This window comes from Triticum dicoccoides, chromosome 7A (genome assembly GCF_002162155.2).
Source record: "Triticum dicoccoides isolate Atlit2015 ecotype Zavitan chromosome 7A, WEW_v2.0, whole genome shotgun sequence".
NCBI classification, from domain to species: Eukaryota; Viridiplantae; Streptophyta; class Magnoliopsida; order Poales; family Poaceae; genus Triticum; species Triticum dicoccoides.
Genome location: NC_041392.1, coordinates 732,487,998 through 732,502,554, shown reverse-complemented (window position 1 = coordinate 732,502,554; position 14,557 = coordinate 732,487,998). Strand labels below are relative to the sequence as shown.

At 40.3% G+C, this 14,557-nt stretch overlaps 1 protein-coding gene and 1 long non-coding RNA gene across 2 annotated transcripts; one reads left to right on the top strand and one right to left on the bottom strand.

Annotated features, from left to right (window-relative positions):
* Positions 1-218: 218 nt before the first annotated feature.
* LOC119334093 lies at positions 219-1,063 on the top strand. The gene has a single exon (XM_037606749.1). It carries the CDS (start codon positions 221-223, stop codon positions 1,061-1,063), a length of 843 nt encoding a protein of 280 aa, XP_037462646.1. The 5' UTR covers positions 219-220.
* Positions 1,064-1,190: 127 nt separating this feature from the next.
* On the bottom strand, positions 1,191-5,373 carry LOC119328523. Its single transcript, XR_005158999.1, has 3 exons — positions 5,130-5,373; positions 4,026-4,141; positions 1,191-1,704 (listed from the first exon to the last, which is right to left on the bottom strand). It is a non-coding gene; the product is annotated as an uncharacterized LOC119328523 (long non-coding RNA).
* Between the last annotated feature and the right edge of the window lie 9,184 nt (positions 5,374-14,557).

Below are 14,557 nucleotides of genomic sequence, written 5' to 3'. Positions count from 1 at the left end.
CTAATACCATCCATCGCCGCCGTTGCCTTGAGTTTTGACTAACGCGGCGAGCCTCCTCCTCCTCGTGCTTCTGCTGCGCACCCACACGTGCAACCACCGCTTTCCAAGCTACATATATACAACATCGATCGTCTCCTCCATCACACCGCATCTCATCTCATCTCACACATCTAGCAGCAGCAGCAACAACAAGCTCAAGAAGAAGCAACAGCTAGCTAGAATGGCTCTCAACTTCGGTCGCTCCATCTCTTTCCCTCTCACGCCGGCGAGGTCCTTCTCCAAGCCTCGCCATGTCCGCTCCGTCAGCCTCCCCGGCACCACCTCCTCCCACCCGCTCCTCGCCAACCTCCACGCCCACATCGCCGCCGTCCGTTCCTGGATCCAGCAGGGCCGTTCCTCCTCACTCCCGGCCGGCCTCGCGGCCATCCAGGCGCTCCACTCCTCCCTGGCCGACCTCCTCCTCCTCCCGGAGTCCGGGGCCGCGCTTCGGAGCCCTACCAACAACGCCGCCGACCGCCTCCTCGACGCATTCCTCCTCCTCGCCGACGCACACCAGGGCTTCCAGGAGTGCCTCCTGGAGCTCAGGCACGCCGCCACCGAGTCCCGCGCCGCGTTGCGCAGGGGCGACACCGGGAGGCTCGCGTCCGCTGCCATGTCCCAGCGTCGAGCAGAGAAGGAGCTCGCCCGTCTCGCCACGTCCGTCTCCGGCATCTTCTCCAAGAGCGCGCGCCTGAACCTCGTGGCCGTTAGCGGCGAGGAGGCCGAAATGGCCTATGCGCTCGTCGAGGCGGCGGCTGCCAGCGCCGTGGCCTCTGCGGCCGTGTTCTCTGCCGCCGCGTCCATGTCGTCCGCGGCGTCGTCTTCCAAGAAGACGGCCACGTTTGTTCCCGCGTTCGCCAGGAGGGCCACCAGCGTGCCGGAGACGGCGGAGGCCACGGTGGGGAAGCTGCACGCGCTGGAGCGGTGCTTGGACGATTGTGATGGCGCATGTGTGATGGTGTTCAGGAGCACCGTGCAGACCAGGGTTTCATTGCTCAACATCATGACGCCTACCATCTACTAGTACTAGCTACGAACTCATGTGTACAAAGAAAAGAAACACAATTAGTTAGGCCATGTGCATTTTACTGAACGTTACTATACGATGTACATAATACACAGACATAAAGTTAATACAGAGAAGTGGATTTTGCTACAGCTCAAATGTTCAGTTTCTGTTCAACAACATAGTACAAGGTGTCTCAGTTTCTTATTCTGTTATTTACAGATGCAGTTAGCTAGTGTGCAAAGCGGGAGTGGCTACAGATCAATCGACTGGCTCAAAAGGTGGTCAGTCGAATGTTAACAAAGGGAAAAGATTGCAACCCAGAAAGAAAACTGACTGACCCAAAACTATTGTCAGTCAGTCAGCCCAATAGAAAGAAAGCCTCAGAACATTCTGTTTCTTTCTTCTGCTCTTTCTTTAGCCCAGAGAGAAAACAGGCCTGAACCCGCTAAGCTAAAGATCCAGTTATCGTACAGCTCACTAGGGCTTCTCCCTTGCCTCCTCTTCTTTGTTGCTCGACACCCACACAACTGCCACAATGGGAAAAGAAAGAAAGCTCAGATCTCCCCTTGTCTTCTGATGTTTCTGAACAACTTGTCCAGACGATTCTTGCTAGCAGCTACCTTCTCCTTCAATCCACCAAACCAACAGCAGCAGATCTACTAGAAAAAAAGGATAATCCTCAATTTCATACCCAGATCACAGATCTGTCAGCAGGAAAAGCAAAACGAAGGAGAAAGAAACCTGGGGATCAAACTGGTTCTGTAGTGTTCATTGGAGGTATATACATAAATTTGTACAAAAGGCATTTAACCTACATGGATTACAGGGTTGAATTCATAACACTTTACCTTCATACAACTTGCAACCTCAAAATACTAGACTTGCACACGCTTTATAAAGAGCAAAAAATGAGATACAATCTAAATACTAAACTTGCATGCTCAAAAATGCTAAAATTGCACATTCATCATAGTAAAATTGCGGACATTTTACAACAGCAAGACTGATATTACAGGACGTAGATACATGGACGTAGCAACACTCAATTCACAAAATATAACTACAGCAAAGAAAACTAGTCCACAAGAAAAGAACTTGCATCATCATCATACTATATTGCGCACACTTTAGGCCTGTTCGGCATCCCTCCGACTCCACGCTCTCGCTCCTGGAGTTGGCGGAGCTGAAGGTAAAAAGTACGGAGCAGGGGGACAGGTGCTCTGCAGATCCTTGAATTTCAGGGAGCAGTTGACTGCCGAACAGCCCCTTTATCAGAGCAAAAAATAAAAAATAAACACTTGAAACAAAAATGTAATACGAAAAATGGAAACTACTGTATGAAAGAATCCAATACTAAATTTAGATGTGTACAAAATGATACCCTAGTTTCATCATGTATAAACATTCATAAAATTCAGAATTTATAAGTAAAACTTGCACCCTCAAGATAATAGACTTGCACGTACTTTATAAGAGCAAAAATTCATAGAGTCCAATACTAAACTTGCATGCTCATCATAGTAAACTTGCACACCTTTTACAACAACAAGACTGATATTAACATTTTGATATCATAATTTAGGTGTTACTGGATTTAAGCTACATGGATTACTGGAGGTAGATACATGGAGGTAGCAAATCTCAATTCAAAAAAATATAACTACAACAAAAAAACTAATCCACAAAACCCAATTTTTTTTTAAAAAAAAGAACTTGCATCCTCATCATACTAGACTTGCACACACTTTATCAGAGCAAAAAAAAAAATTCACAAAACCTTGAAACAATAATGATAAAATGGAAGATGGAAACTTGTAAAGTTAAATATGTACAAAATGATAACCTAGTTTGAGGTTAACTGCAATTGAGTGGTTATACTAAATCTTGAATGGTTATACTAAAGCAAACAAAATGATAAAATGCGGACATTTTATGACAATTATAACTACAGCAAACATAACTGCATACACACACTGAAAAAAAACATTTGAGTGGTTATACTAAATCTTGCACGCTATTAACAACAGCAAGCAATCACAAACTGTATGAGTTGATCCATAAAATTCAAAATTTACAAGTAAAACTTGTATCCTCATAATACCAGACTTGCACACAAAGAGCAACCTTCATATAGAATCCAAAAACTAAACTTGCACATTTATTACAGTAAAATTGCACACATTTTACAACAGCAAGACTGATATAAACCTTGTTGATATCGTAATTTAGAGTTTTCTGGAGGTAGATACATTGATTTATACAAACAGCATGTAACCTACATGGATTACAGGAAAGCTAACTCAATTGACAACTATAACTACAGTAACAGAACTAATTCATAAAATTCAAAATTTACAAATGAAACTTGTATCCTCATAAATAGTAGAGTTGCACACACTTTATTAAAAAGAGTAAATTTATATAGAAAAACCAGCAAACGCACATTAAAAAACAAAATCACAAAAATCAATGTTCCATAAAAAAATACACATTCATCAGACTGAACTTGCACACATTTTACAACAACAAAAAAACTGAGGTTTACTGGTGGTAGATACAATTATTTGAACAAAAATGTATTTGAATGACATGAATTACTGGAGTTAGATACATGGACGTAGCTAACTAATTTACAAAAATAACTACAGCAACAAAACTAATTCATAAAACTCAAAATTTTGAAAAAAAAAACTTGCATCCTCACGATACTAAACTTGCACACACTATATGAGAGCAAACAAATCACAAAAACCTTGCAAAGAATCCAATACTAAAATTAAATGTGTACAAAAATAATATCCTAGTTTGAGGTTAACTGCATGTATAAACATTGAATTCAACAAAAGGAATTACATTAACTACACAACACGATGAATTGACAAAAACATAAAATCATTAAACTACTAAAACTAAAAAATTTGCAACCTCATACAAGGGGATAAGAAAAATAAAGAATGTAAATGGATAAGAAACTCACCATCCTCCTAGAGCAATATTCATCAAGGACGACATCGAAAACTTCAGGGACTTCATCGGCTGGCACAAACAGAAAGCATGGAGCACCAGGACAACAACAAACAGGGCAAACCATACCTATACTAAAAAAACATAGGGTTATTCTACATGGATAACTTAAAAAAAGATCTAAAATGAACACGCTCCCTAAAAAATTAAATCTAAACAACTTGCATCTCTAAGCAACTAGACTTGCATAAACTATTCATATATCAATGGGGAACCATACATGAACTAGACTTGCATAAACAATTCAGATATCAAAGGTGGGGGGGAGCATTGTGGTTACGAACCGTAACCTGCATTTGACTTAACAAATGAACATACTAACCATACACACAAAGAATATAACATTTACTTAATAACCCTAAGAAATTGGCTAGCAAGCTCAAACACTAGGCTGCAAGGCGGCACCCCGAGCCATTCTGCTCCGAATTGAAGATGAGGCAGGCTCAGATGTAGCCAGCCTGATGTCGTTCTAGCTTAATTTCGGCTAACTCAACATTATGGCAGACTCTGAAAAGACACCACTCCACACCAATATTAAGATTAATGAGTTCTAAATCAACAAAAGAACTATCACCTGCAAAAAAAAGAACATATATAAAACCTAGAAGCACATGACCTTCAATCTGCATCAGAAAATAACAAATGTACACAGAAAAGGTAGGATCTTTGAAGAGGTAGAAGACTCACTCCACATCTAAAAGATCCTTAAAACTTGGTACTCGCACTACCACCAAACAAACAAAAATATAGCAAACCTGAAGACTACAAAACCACCTACAGAACCATCAAATAAAATACACGTACGATTTGAATCCAACCTAAACAGTACAAAAAAACATAATTAAATCACAATATAACAAAGAACCCTAGAAAACTACTCTCACTGCCACCGTAAACATTACAGTAATGAGATCAAGCAAAAGAAAAAACCTAGAGGGAGAAGTATAAGCAGAAGCTGCAGATCTAGCAAGAACATCCACAAACCCTGGCTCTCGCAGGCACAGCAAAACACACTATGCAAAACATTACAACAAAGAGATTAAGTAAAAGAAAATACCTGAAGAAGGGGATAGATGTAGCAGAACTAATCCGTCTGCCAAGGATCCCCTGATTCCCAAATCCCGCAAACAGAAAAAAGCACAAAAATCACTTTAGAAAAGCATAAGAACAACCACAGGGATGAGAATAAGCAGAGGGAGCAGATCTAGCAAGAACATCCATTAACCCCAACTATCGGTAGGGAGAGGAGAAGACACACCGGACTGAAGCAGAGGCACAAGTGACTGATAGGAAGCGAGGGGAAAGGGGATAAGACGAGGAGAGCAGCGACGGTCGGTGTTCCAGAAGACGGGCTGGGCCTCTTAACGGGCATAAACGGGTGCCCCGCCGTCAGCAACGAGCCCAGGAAAAAGCGATTCGACTGAACGAAACAAAGGGTCAGTCGATACCACTCGGCCCAACTCAGCAAACAGAAGCAACCCGGGGAAAAAACAGCACACATCTTAGCGCAACATCCGACGGTCAAAAAATCGACTAACCTGAAACTGAAAAATCAGCTGACTGAAATGCAGCTAAATTGGTGCAAAGCAATGAAACATTGTGTGGGTCCTTTGTTGTTTGGTAGAGCTTACCTTGTGCTAACCATAGGGGTGGCCATAATGATGAACACTCTGATCAATTTGCTTCATTTCGATGGCACATTTCTTCATTACAAATTTCCAGTTCCAAATTCATCTCAAACAACCAGAGTCTATAAAGGCCGAATGACCATACAAGGTTAGATATACTTACATGAGCATATATGCATACACTTATATTTCATTTGTACAATTTTGAGCAAAAAATCTCCAAGCTATTGTGAAGCAGATTCACCAAGTTAGCAAGCCAACTTACAAACATGTTCAGCCCCTAATTAATCCTAATTTAATCACACCTCTGTTCTTGTGGTCTCCCATAAATCGATCAGCTATAATATGCGACTTGATCACACATTCACGGCCTCGAATAAAACAAACTAATTAGTCCAAGAAGGGGTAAAATTGTACAAGCCATGTATGTTTTTGATCGGGTGGTCAATATACTCGATCTGTTTCACTTAATTTGACTTTAAAATCGCAGCTACTTAATTTGACTTTGAAATCGCAGCTAATCAACAATGTCAGAGGGGGACACTAGGAATCTTGACACCAAAGCTAGCTAGTCTAGCAGCTCTAGTCATGCTAGGTCGATCTAGAGTCCACCTAGCCTTCCCTGATCTAGGCGTAAACATGTACAAACATGACTGTAACACTGCTTTCTGACACTGATTAATAAAATATCAACTGCGTTGTTAGATCGCAATTGGATCACAATATGTGCCACTTGAGCTATCACAGTCAGAAAGATATTTACTTATTACTAACCAATATCAATTTTGCATATAAACATAGAACATAAAGAGAGAGAGAAAAGTCCGATTTTGCGCATGTCTATAGCATTGCTTCATTAATCATATACACATATTTCCTGAATTTATTTTAATTAATTGCATAAGCATGTTTTACAGAGTATATAATAGAACGACAAGGTTGTTTCCCTTCTTAGACTTGCTTCATCTGATCTTGTACTTCTTGCTAATATGGCACTGATCATATATATGTTTTGTGTGATGAACCTTGTGTTTAGTACATATTGTGATGAACCTTCTTGCTAACCTGGGCCGATATTCATTGTGTTTAAATACTAATTAGTACTTATGTACTGATTATAACGAATTTAAACCTTTTTTACCACATAGTGAACCACAATAATGAAATTTTCTGGCTACGCCCTTGTTAAAAAGACAACCACTACTCTTCTTCGCTGTCAAAGTTAGATGGGACTGAAATTAAAACAGTTAGACGTGCAACTTACATCCTTCTCAAACTAAACAAAACACGAGAGAGCTTAGCGATCAATCTATTGACCTGACCGTTGTTTGGATTAACATGCCGCCACGTTCTTATGCAGCTACTAATCAGCACTGTCAAATGCGACACTTGGAATCTAAACATCAAAGCTACACACTAGTCTAAGGTCTAGCCTTACCACTAGTTGTTGGTTTACTTGATCCAAGTGACAGAGTCAAAGTCTAGCAGTTTGTAGTCTTTGCTAGTTTGATCTACGGTCTACCTAGGGTACCCGGCGTCAAATTTTAACCTAGATTTAACTAACAGAATGTTAATGCTTGTAAAAAAAAGCATACCGTTGACGTAGTTGAATATAGTTTCCGATGATATTCTTTTTGCTACATATAACTTATATTTTATTAGCTAAAATCATGGTCAAAATATGACCATAAATATGAGGAGACTAATAAACCAGAACGGGGTAGTATGTACCAGTTGAGCTCTGACAACCACAAGTCCACAAAGACATGGCTTATTATTGCACGCAAATATCAACTCTACATGTAAAAAAAAGAGAGGGCAATCAATTTGGTTTTGGATGTATTTGTAGTTTTAATTGACCAAATGACACAAGTATAGTTAATTTGGGGTAGTGTAAACTCAGGAGTGCCCAATCGTGCATACGGTTCATCACTATTTGACTAGCTTGGACATGGACAAGACAATAATGTGTACATTTCTTGGTAAAGATGGTGTTGTATGTGTGATGGACATTGTATTTAATTATTTAATTTTATTTTTATTTTTGCCAGTCCTCTCCTAGCGGTGAACGATAGATCGCATATCCATCAGGTGATGTCTCCATTTAGGGATACAGATTTCCATCGTCTTTGGCGGCGGTTTCAACCAGTGAGGACTGAGGACCTAGTCCAATGGTTTTCACCCCTAGACAACATACGTTCTCAATGTAGACAAATTCATCCAAGAAAGGTGAAGGACTTTGTCAATCAATCTATTGACTGGTCGTGCGCCGTTTCGCCCTAATATTGTCGGTCGGTCTAGGGTCTTACAACTAATCAACACCGTTAAGCTCTAAACTTGGAATTAATCTAAAACATCATCTAAGCTCTAGATTGATTAGCTAGGTAGTTGCTATAGTTAATTGTGTCCAAGTGATCAAGTTGGGGCATGCACTTGCCTAGCTCTCATATCTAGGCTCTCAAGCGTTTAAGTGGTAGTACTAGCTAGCTAATTGAGCTAGTTAATGAATACAACTAGATATGCTAATTAACCACCACTAGATCAACTAAGCATGTGGTACTATGAATATAGTAGTACTAGCTAAGTTGCCCAATAAACCCAGTTGCTCAGCTAATCATTCACCTCGCAAGTGGATCAATGGAGATCGGTTGGGTTGCCACGGCCATGAGATTTGCACTTTCACATGCATGGCTAGCTTGGGGACCTGTCAGGTCTCATCGCCGTGGACATTGTGAGGCCAGAAGGTCGAGTGATGTAGCCATGATCTGATCCACAGGAGACAGGCTGTTCGAGTGTGGATCAGACAAACAAAATGCAGCTAGTAAAGTTGTAAGCTTCCCTTGGCCAATCCCTAGTCATGCAAGGGTGTGTTTGGTTGTAGTAGTGAACAGTAGCTGCATTGCATACACATCTCAACCCAGCTTGTCTCTGGAAAAACAGCCTCATATGCGACATTTGCAAGTTGTTTGGTTGCCTGAATATGAACTTTCTGCATTAGGGGATCAACTTTGGCATGTTGTCTGGTTGCTTGCATTGTCTCGGCGCATACAACTACACTTTGTTTGGTTGCCCGCATGGGGTATGATTAAGAGCTAGCACTTGCACTTAGCACACAGGGTTAAGAGCTAGCAGAGGAAGGGGGAGAAGAAATGCAGTGTGCGCCGGACCATGGCGACTGCGGTGGATAGTGGCCATGGCGTCGTGTCCGACATGACGAGCATGGAGTCGTGGACGAGCGACCCCGTCGGCGGCACGACGACCGACACCGTCAACGAACTAGTTGCGGGGCTCGTGCAAAGACAGTCAACAGAGGAGGAGAATGCAGTGCTCACTCCATGGTATCGTCAGTTCAGTGGACGAGAGAGGAGGCCGAGATGATCGACGCCGGAAACGACTCCAGTGTAGTAGGGAGAGAGAGAGGAGGCCAAGATGATTGACCCCGTCGGTGGCGCGGCGAACTGCAGTGTACACGGAGGCAGAGGACACAAGAAAGTAGTGTGCGCGCCATTGCAGCGTCAGTGTCGGCGGCGCGGTGAACTGCGGTGTGCACGGAGGCAGAGGACACAAGAAAGCAGTGTGCGCGCCCTTGCAGCATCAGTGCAGTAGGAGGACGAAAGAGAGTAGGCCGAGATGAGCGACGCTAGAAACGACTCTAGTGTAGTAGGACGTGGGCAAGGAGATCAAGGGGAAGGGCTTCGGCATTGAGAGGGGTGAATAGGAGGGCTCTGAGCAAAGGACAAAGGAGCTCGACATGGCGGCGTCAGTGCAGTAGACTGCTGCTCAAAGAGGGATGAAGCTACATCATCGAAACCAAAAATTTACAACACGAATGTTGTGAGGAACTGCGAGATTAGGCTGGTGGTCGAAGGAAATTTGAAATGATCGATCGTGCACGACGAATCTGACAAAATTCGTTTAGAATAGCTCAAACGGGAACACGAAATTAAGACCTTACGGCCGACGAAACTACGAACCGATCACCTGAATGGAACCATAGCATCGAGGTGCATCTTTTTCGTATAGAGCTTACCTCGAATCGAAGCACCGTTGTGTAGATCAAAGGGAGGAAATTAGATAGAATCTTACTGGAGGTTGAAGAAGACATCAGGTAATCACCTCGCATCCCTCGCGTCTCCACTTGTGCAAGGGACCGCTCGCTTGTGCTCGCCTCGGCCTGGCACACGAAAAATTGCCGATTCGAGCGTTTCCAGGGAGTCAGGCTATGGGCTGCTTCAAAAAGTGTACGATACATGCCCAACAGTAACACCATGCAACCAAACAGACCTTTTACTTCCCGCACAGGTCTAGTTAGGTTCGATGCAGGCAACCAAACACGCCTCAAATGTATCAATCCTTGAGCAATTTGCAAAGAGAGATTTCCCGGGGAGAGAGGGAGATTCTCACGTGCTCACAATTATACTAACTGTCGTCATCGTCCAGCAGCCGGTTGGATCATGTTTGTCCTCTGTAGAAATAATGCAATGGTAGTTTCCAATCGGATGGTGCCTAGAAGTCCACATGAAACCCATTGTCTCTGTCAACGGTCATGCTCAGAGCCGGGCATGTAACCATGTGGGCCGACGTAACGAAGTTCATCGTCCGTGTCAACGGTCATATTCTGAGTCCAACCTGGTGGTACCCATGAAACCATTGTCGTTCAGTACGTAGCGTGGACACTACTTTTTCAAAGGAAATGAGCGGCCCGTTTTACACATGCATGCATATAGTTTTGTGGTTTAAATTTTGTTTTTATTTATGATGAGGCATGTACTACTAGGATGTTCATATGGGTAAGACACCGTATTATTTCATGGATGCGCATGTCCGTTTATTCGGGTTTTCAAATTTTTAAAAAGACATATCTGTTAAACCGTGCTTCGGAATTTAGATCCATTTTCACTATTGGAATCCTCGTGACGAGATCTTTGAAATTAGATCCCGCATGGGTATGTTTTGATGAATTTTTGTTTGATGTCAACTTTGATGCTATATTGTGCAACTCTATTACTGTATTGTGCAACTTTATTACTACATCGTGCAACTTTTTTCTAAAACTAATGTTTGAAGCTGCACCTTCGTATGAGGTTGCAACCTAGCAACCACGACAACTTTGATGTGCAATTAGTCTATTGCCTCGACGAAAGTCGATGTGCAACCTCCTCTTGTAATGTAGTCTAGTTGCATAGACATTGATGTTTAGTTGGCTTGTAATGTAGTCTAGTTGCACACACATTGATGTTTAGTTGTCTTGTAATATAGTCTAGTTGCACACAGATTGATGTTTAGTTGGCAGAAAGACTAGATGCACACACATATGCTCAGTTGGCTTGTAATTTAGTCTAGTTTCACACACATTGATGTTTAGTTGGTAGGACACTAGTTGCACACACATATGCTCAGTTGACGCGGTAATCTAGTCTAGTTGCACACACATTGATGTTTAGTTGGCAAGACTTTTTTGGCACACACATATGCTCAGTTGGCGTGACAATCTAATCTAGTTCCACACACATTGATGTTTAGTTGACAGGAAGACTGTTCGTCGAAACATCCTCATGTGCGGGATCTAGTTTCGAAGAGCATGTCGCGAGGATTCCAGCGGTGAAAATGAATCTTAATTTCGACATGCGGATTAAAAGTTGTGCTTTTTTTAGTTTTTTGAAATCACAAATTAAATACACCAAAGAATAAAACGCATGCATCGAAGAGATGATTGTGCAGATATTTAAGAACAAGGTGAAAAGCTTTCTTAATTAGAATAATTAATTAGAAAGGAGACACAAAATTTCCAATTTAAGCTGGCCGCTCACGTAGGCTAAGCGAGCAGCCCGCCGCTCACTAAACTTGGCCAACAATGTTGTACCAAACTTTACTTTACTTTCTCTTTTTAGGAAGAGTCAGTACTTTCCTATTTCGCGCATATGCCGGTTCTGGCCGGCCCATGTAACGGAAAGACACCGGGTGGTTATTTTTGGTTTTGGGAATATTGCAGAATGTTCATTTGCCTGTTTTTTTATTTTCCTGTTTTTATTCTAGTTCATCATTTTTTCTTTTTCTTTTTCTTTTTATCTAAATTATCAAATAAGAATAGTTAATACTGTTTTCAAATTTGTGATTTGGTTTGAAATTTGTGAACATTTTATGAAATCCCTGAACTTTTTTTCAAATTTGCGAATATTCTTAAATTTCATAAATTTTTAAACATACATTCTCTTTTTTTGAAAGTTGTGAACTTTTTCCAAATTTTCCACAAATTTTCAAATTTCAAGAACATTTTAGACAAATCCATGGACATGTTTTAAACCTGTGAACATGTCTTTTCAGTTCTACAAAAAAAATTCATATCCATAAAATTATTTTCTAATTCATGAACATTTTTAATCCGTGAATATTTTCTCAAATTTGAAAAAAAAAATCTGTGCGCATTCTATGATTTCACCAAGTTTTTCTAAAAATTAATAGAAAAAACGGTTTGTTGTTTTTTCTAATAGTGGCGGACGAAAGAAATAAAAACACAAATCAAGTGGCAGCGAGCGAGCGTGCACCGAGCGAACAGGAGTCGAATGACCAATTTACAGGGTTGGGCCCATGCGGGAGTCACCCTCTGCGTCGTTGCGCAACCTGGTTCATTCAGTGCTAAAGAGGCGCTCCCCTCTGAGTCGGACACATTTGTAAATTTGTCCGTGGCTAATTAACGAAGCAACCTTGTCTATGTGATGAACATTCAAGTACTCTAGCCATCTAAACATTACTAATGACAACAAAATGTTTTCTTCGAAAGTTTCTTCAGGTTCCACAAAATGTGTTGATGCCAACTATATTAAGTTAGCAATTGGTTCGAGGGTTGTTGTACGCTCGGGCCACCAGAGATTAAACTCCAGATTCGATGACATGTCTTCGTCTTGAGAACACGGGCCTTCCTTTCAATACAAGGCAAAATTTTCGTCACATATGGTGACCATGAGGACCTTGCCAATTTTGATGCTCAGCGAGTTTACTCTTTAGGACATGATGTGTGTGGGGGGAGGCTCGGGGTGGAAATGGTGTGCGTGTGTGAGCATCTGCGTTGTAGTCGGTATTTCTACCCAAAAAATGTAATTACTATATATCTAAATATCGCTGACTCAATTTACTAAATTAATTGTAACACTAACCTATTTGCATGTCTTTCTACATGATAATTCATGCCATCTAAAAGTTTACCTGGGACCACCATTTGAAATTATTACCAGTTCATACCATTGCATACTAAGTTAGTTTGTGTTACTAAGGGCGGTCATCCAGTCACTCTTGAATCTTCTATTGAGATATTATTGATAAATTTAGTAAACTAAAGTTAGTGAAAATAATACATAAGAGAACATAATAGTATTTATTATTCTCTCATGATGAAACTCAAGCCCAGCGAAGGCCACTGAAACAATAAACCTTCCTTTTATATGAATAGTTTGAATACACATATGTATATCTAAGGCACCACTCAACTTATATAGGAAACATAATAATAAGTTTATTATGGGGAAACTAGTGTACTTGATTTATAAACTTTCCCTCTTCTTTTACTTAATTTTCTATTATTATAATTATTTTATAACCAATAAATCATAGCATGTGTTGTGTATTGTTTATGATTCATTAGAATGATTCCTTAGTTTGTGTAGTCATTACTAGGTTAAATTACTCCAATGAATTTATTGTGTCCAAAATTTGTTCAAAGTTTGATTTAAATATAGTTTTTGATGTGGAAGGGGTAATTATCAAACTACTAATAATTAACGGTTACCTACCTATCTGTGGGTAATTACTTTATTAACGAAGATGTCAGTGCCATATGAGTTATCTTTCACTACAAACATGTAAAGTTTTACATCTTTGTAGTCAAATTCAATTCCAAAGAAATAAAATTTTGTGAGATCAATCCAATCATATTGAGACAATTTTGCTATTCTGATTAAATCCACCATTATCCATAAAAACATAAATAAATCACAAGCCCCAGTAAAGAAGATGAATAGTTTAAGCTCAGTTAAGTGGCAAGAAAAATAGAGATTATTACCACAACCATAACGAGCTCATATGCATGCATAATTTTTTGTTTACAAATATACAGAGATTAGCACCATTACACTTTTTGTGAGAATCTGGAAAAAAGTAAACGTTCATAAACTGTAAGATATGAATAAAATGGATAAATACAACATAAAGCACACATTATGCATGATTGTATAAACCTCTTACAAGGTTAGTTATACTTCAATAAATATGCATACACTTATTTTATTTTATTTTGCGGGCAATATGCATATGTTTATTTATCTATTTCACTTGTACAATTATGAGAGAAAGTCCTAATTAATCCTAATTTACTCACAACTCTGTTCTTTTGGTCAACTTGATCACACATTCACACCCTCAAAGCAAACAGACTAATCAGTCCAAGAAGGGTAATTTGATATAAACACAATATGTTTTTAACCGCGGTGTGGTGGACCTGTTTCCCTTAATTGACTTTAGAATCACAGCTAATCAACAAATTCAGATGGGACACTAGGAATCTTAACACCAAAGAAAGTCGGTCTAGAAGCTCTAATCATGCTATGTTGATCTAGAGTCTACCTAGCCTTCCCCGATCTGGGCGCAAACATGTACAAACATGACTGAAACACAGCTTGCTGACACTAATTAATAAACTGTATTAATTGTGTCGTTAACAAATCACAATTGTGTCGGAAATTCAGAATATGTACTGGTTGAGTTGTCACAGCCAGAAAGATTGCACATAAATATATTCGATCTAGTTATAAACAGAGAACAAATTAATTTTGTGCAGAGCGGGAAATGTTGGGTTTGGACAATA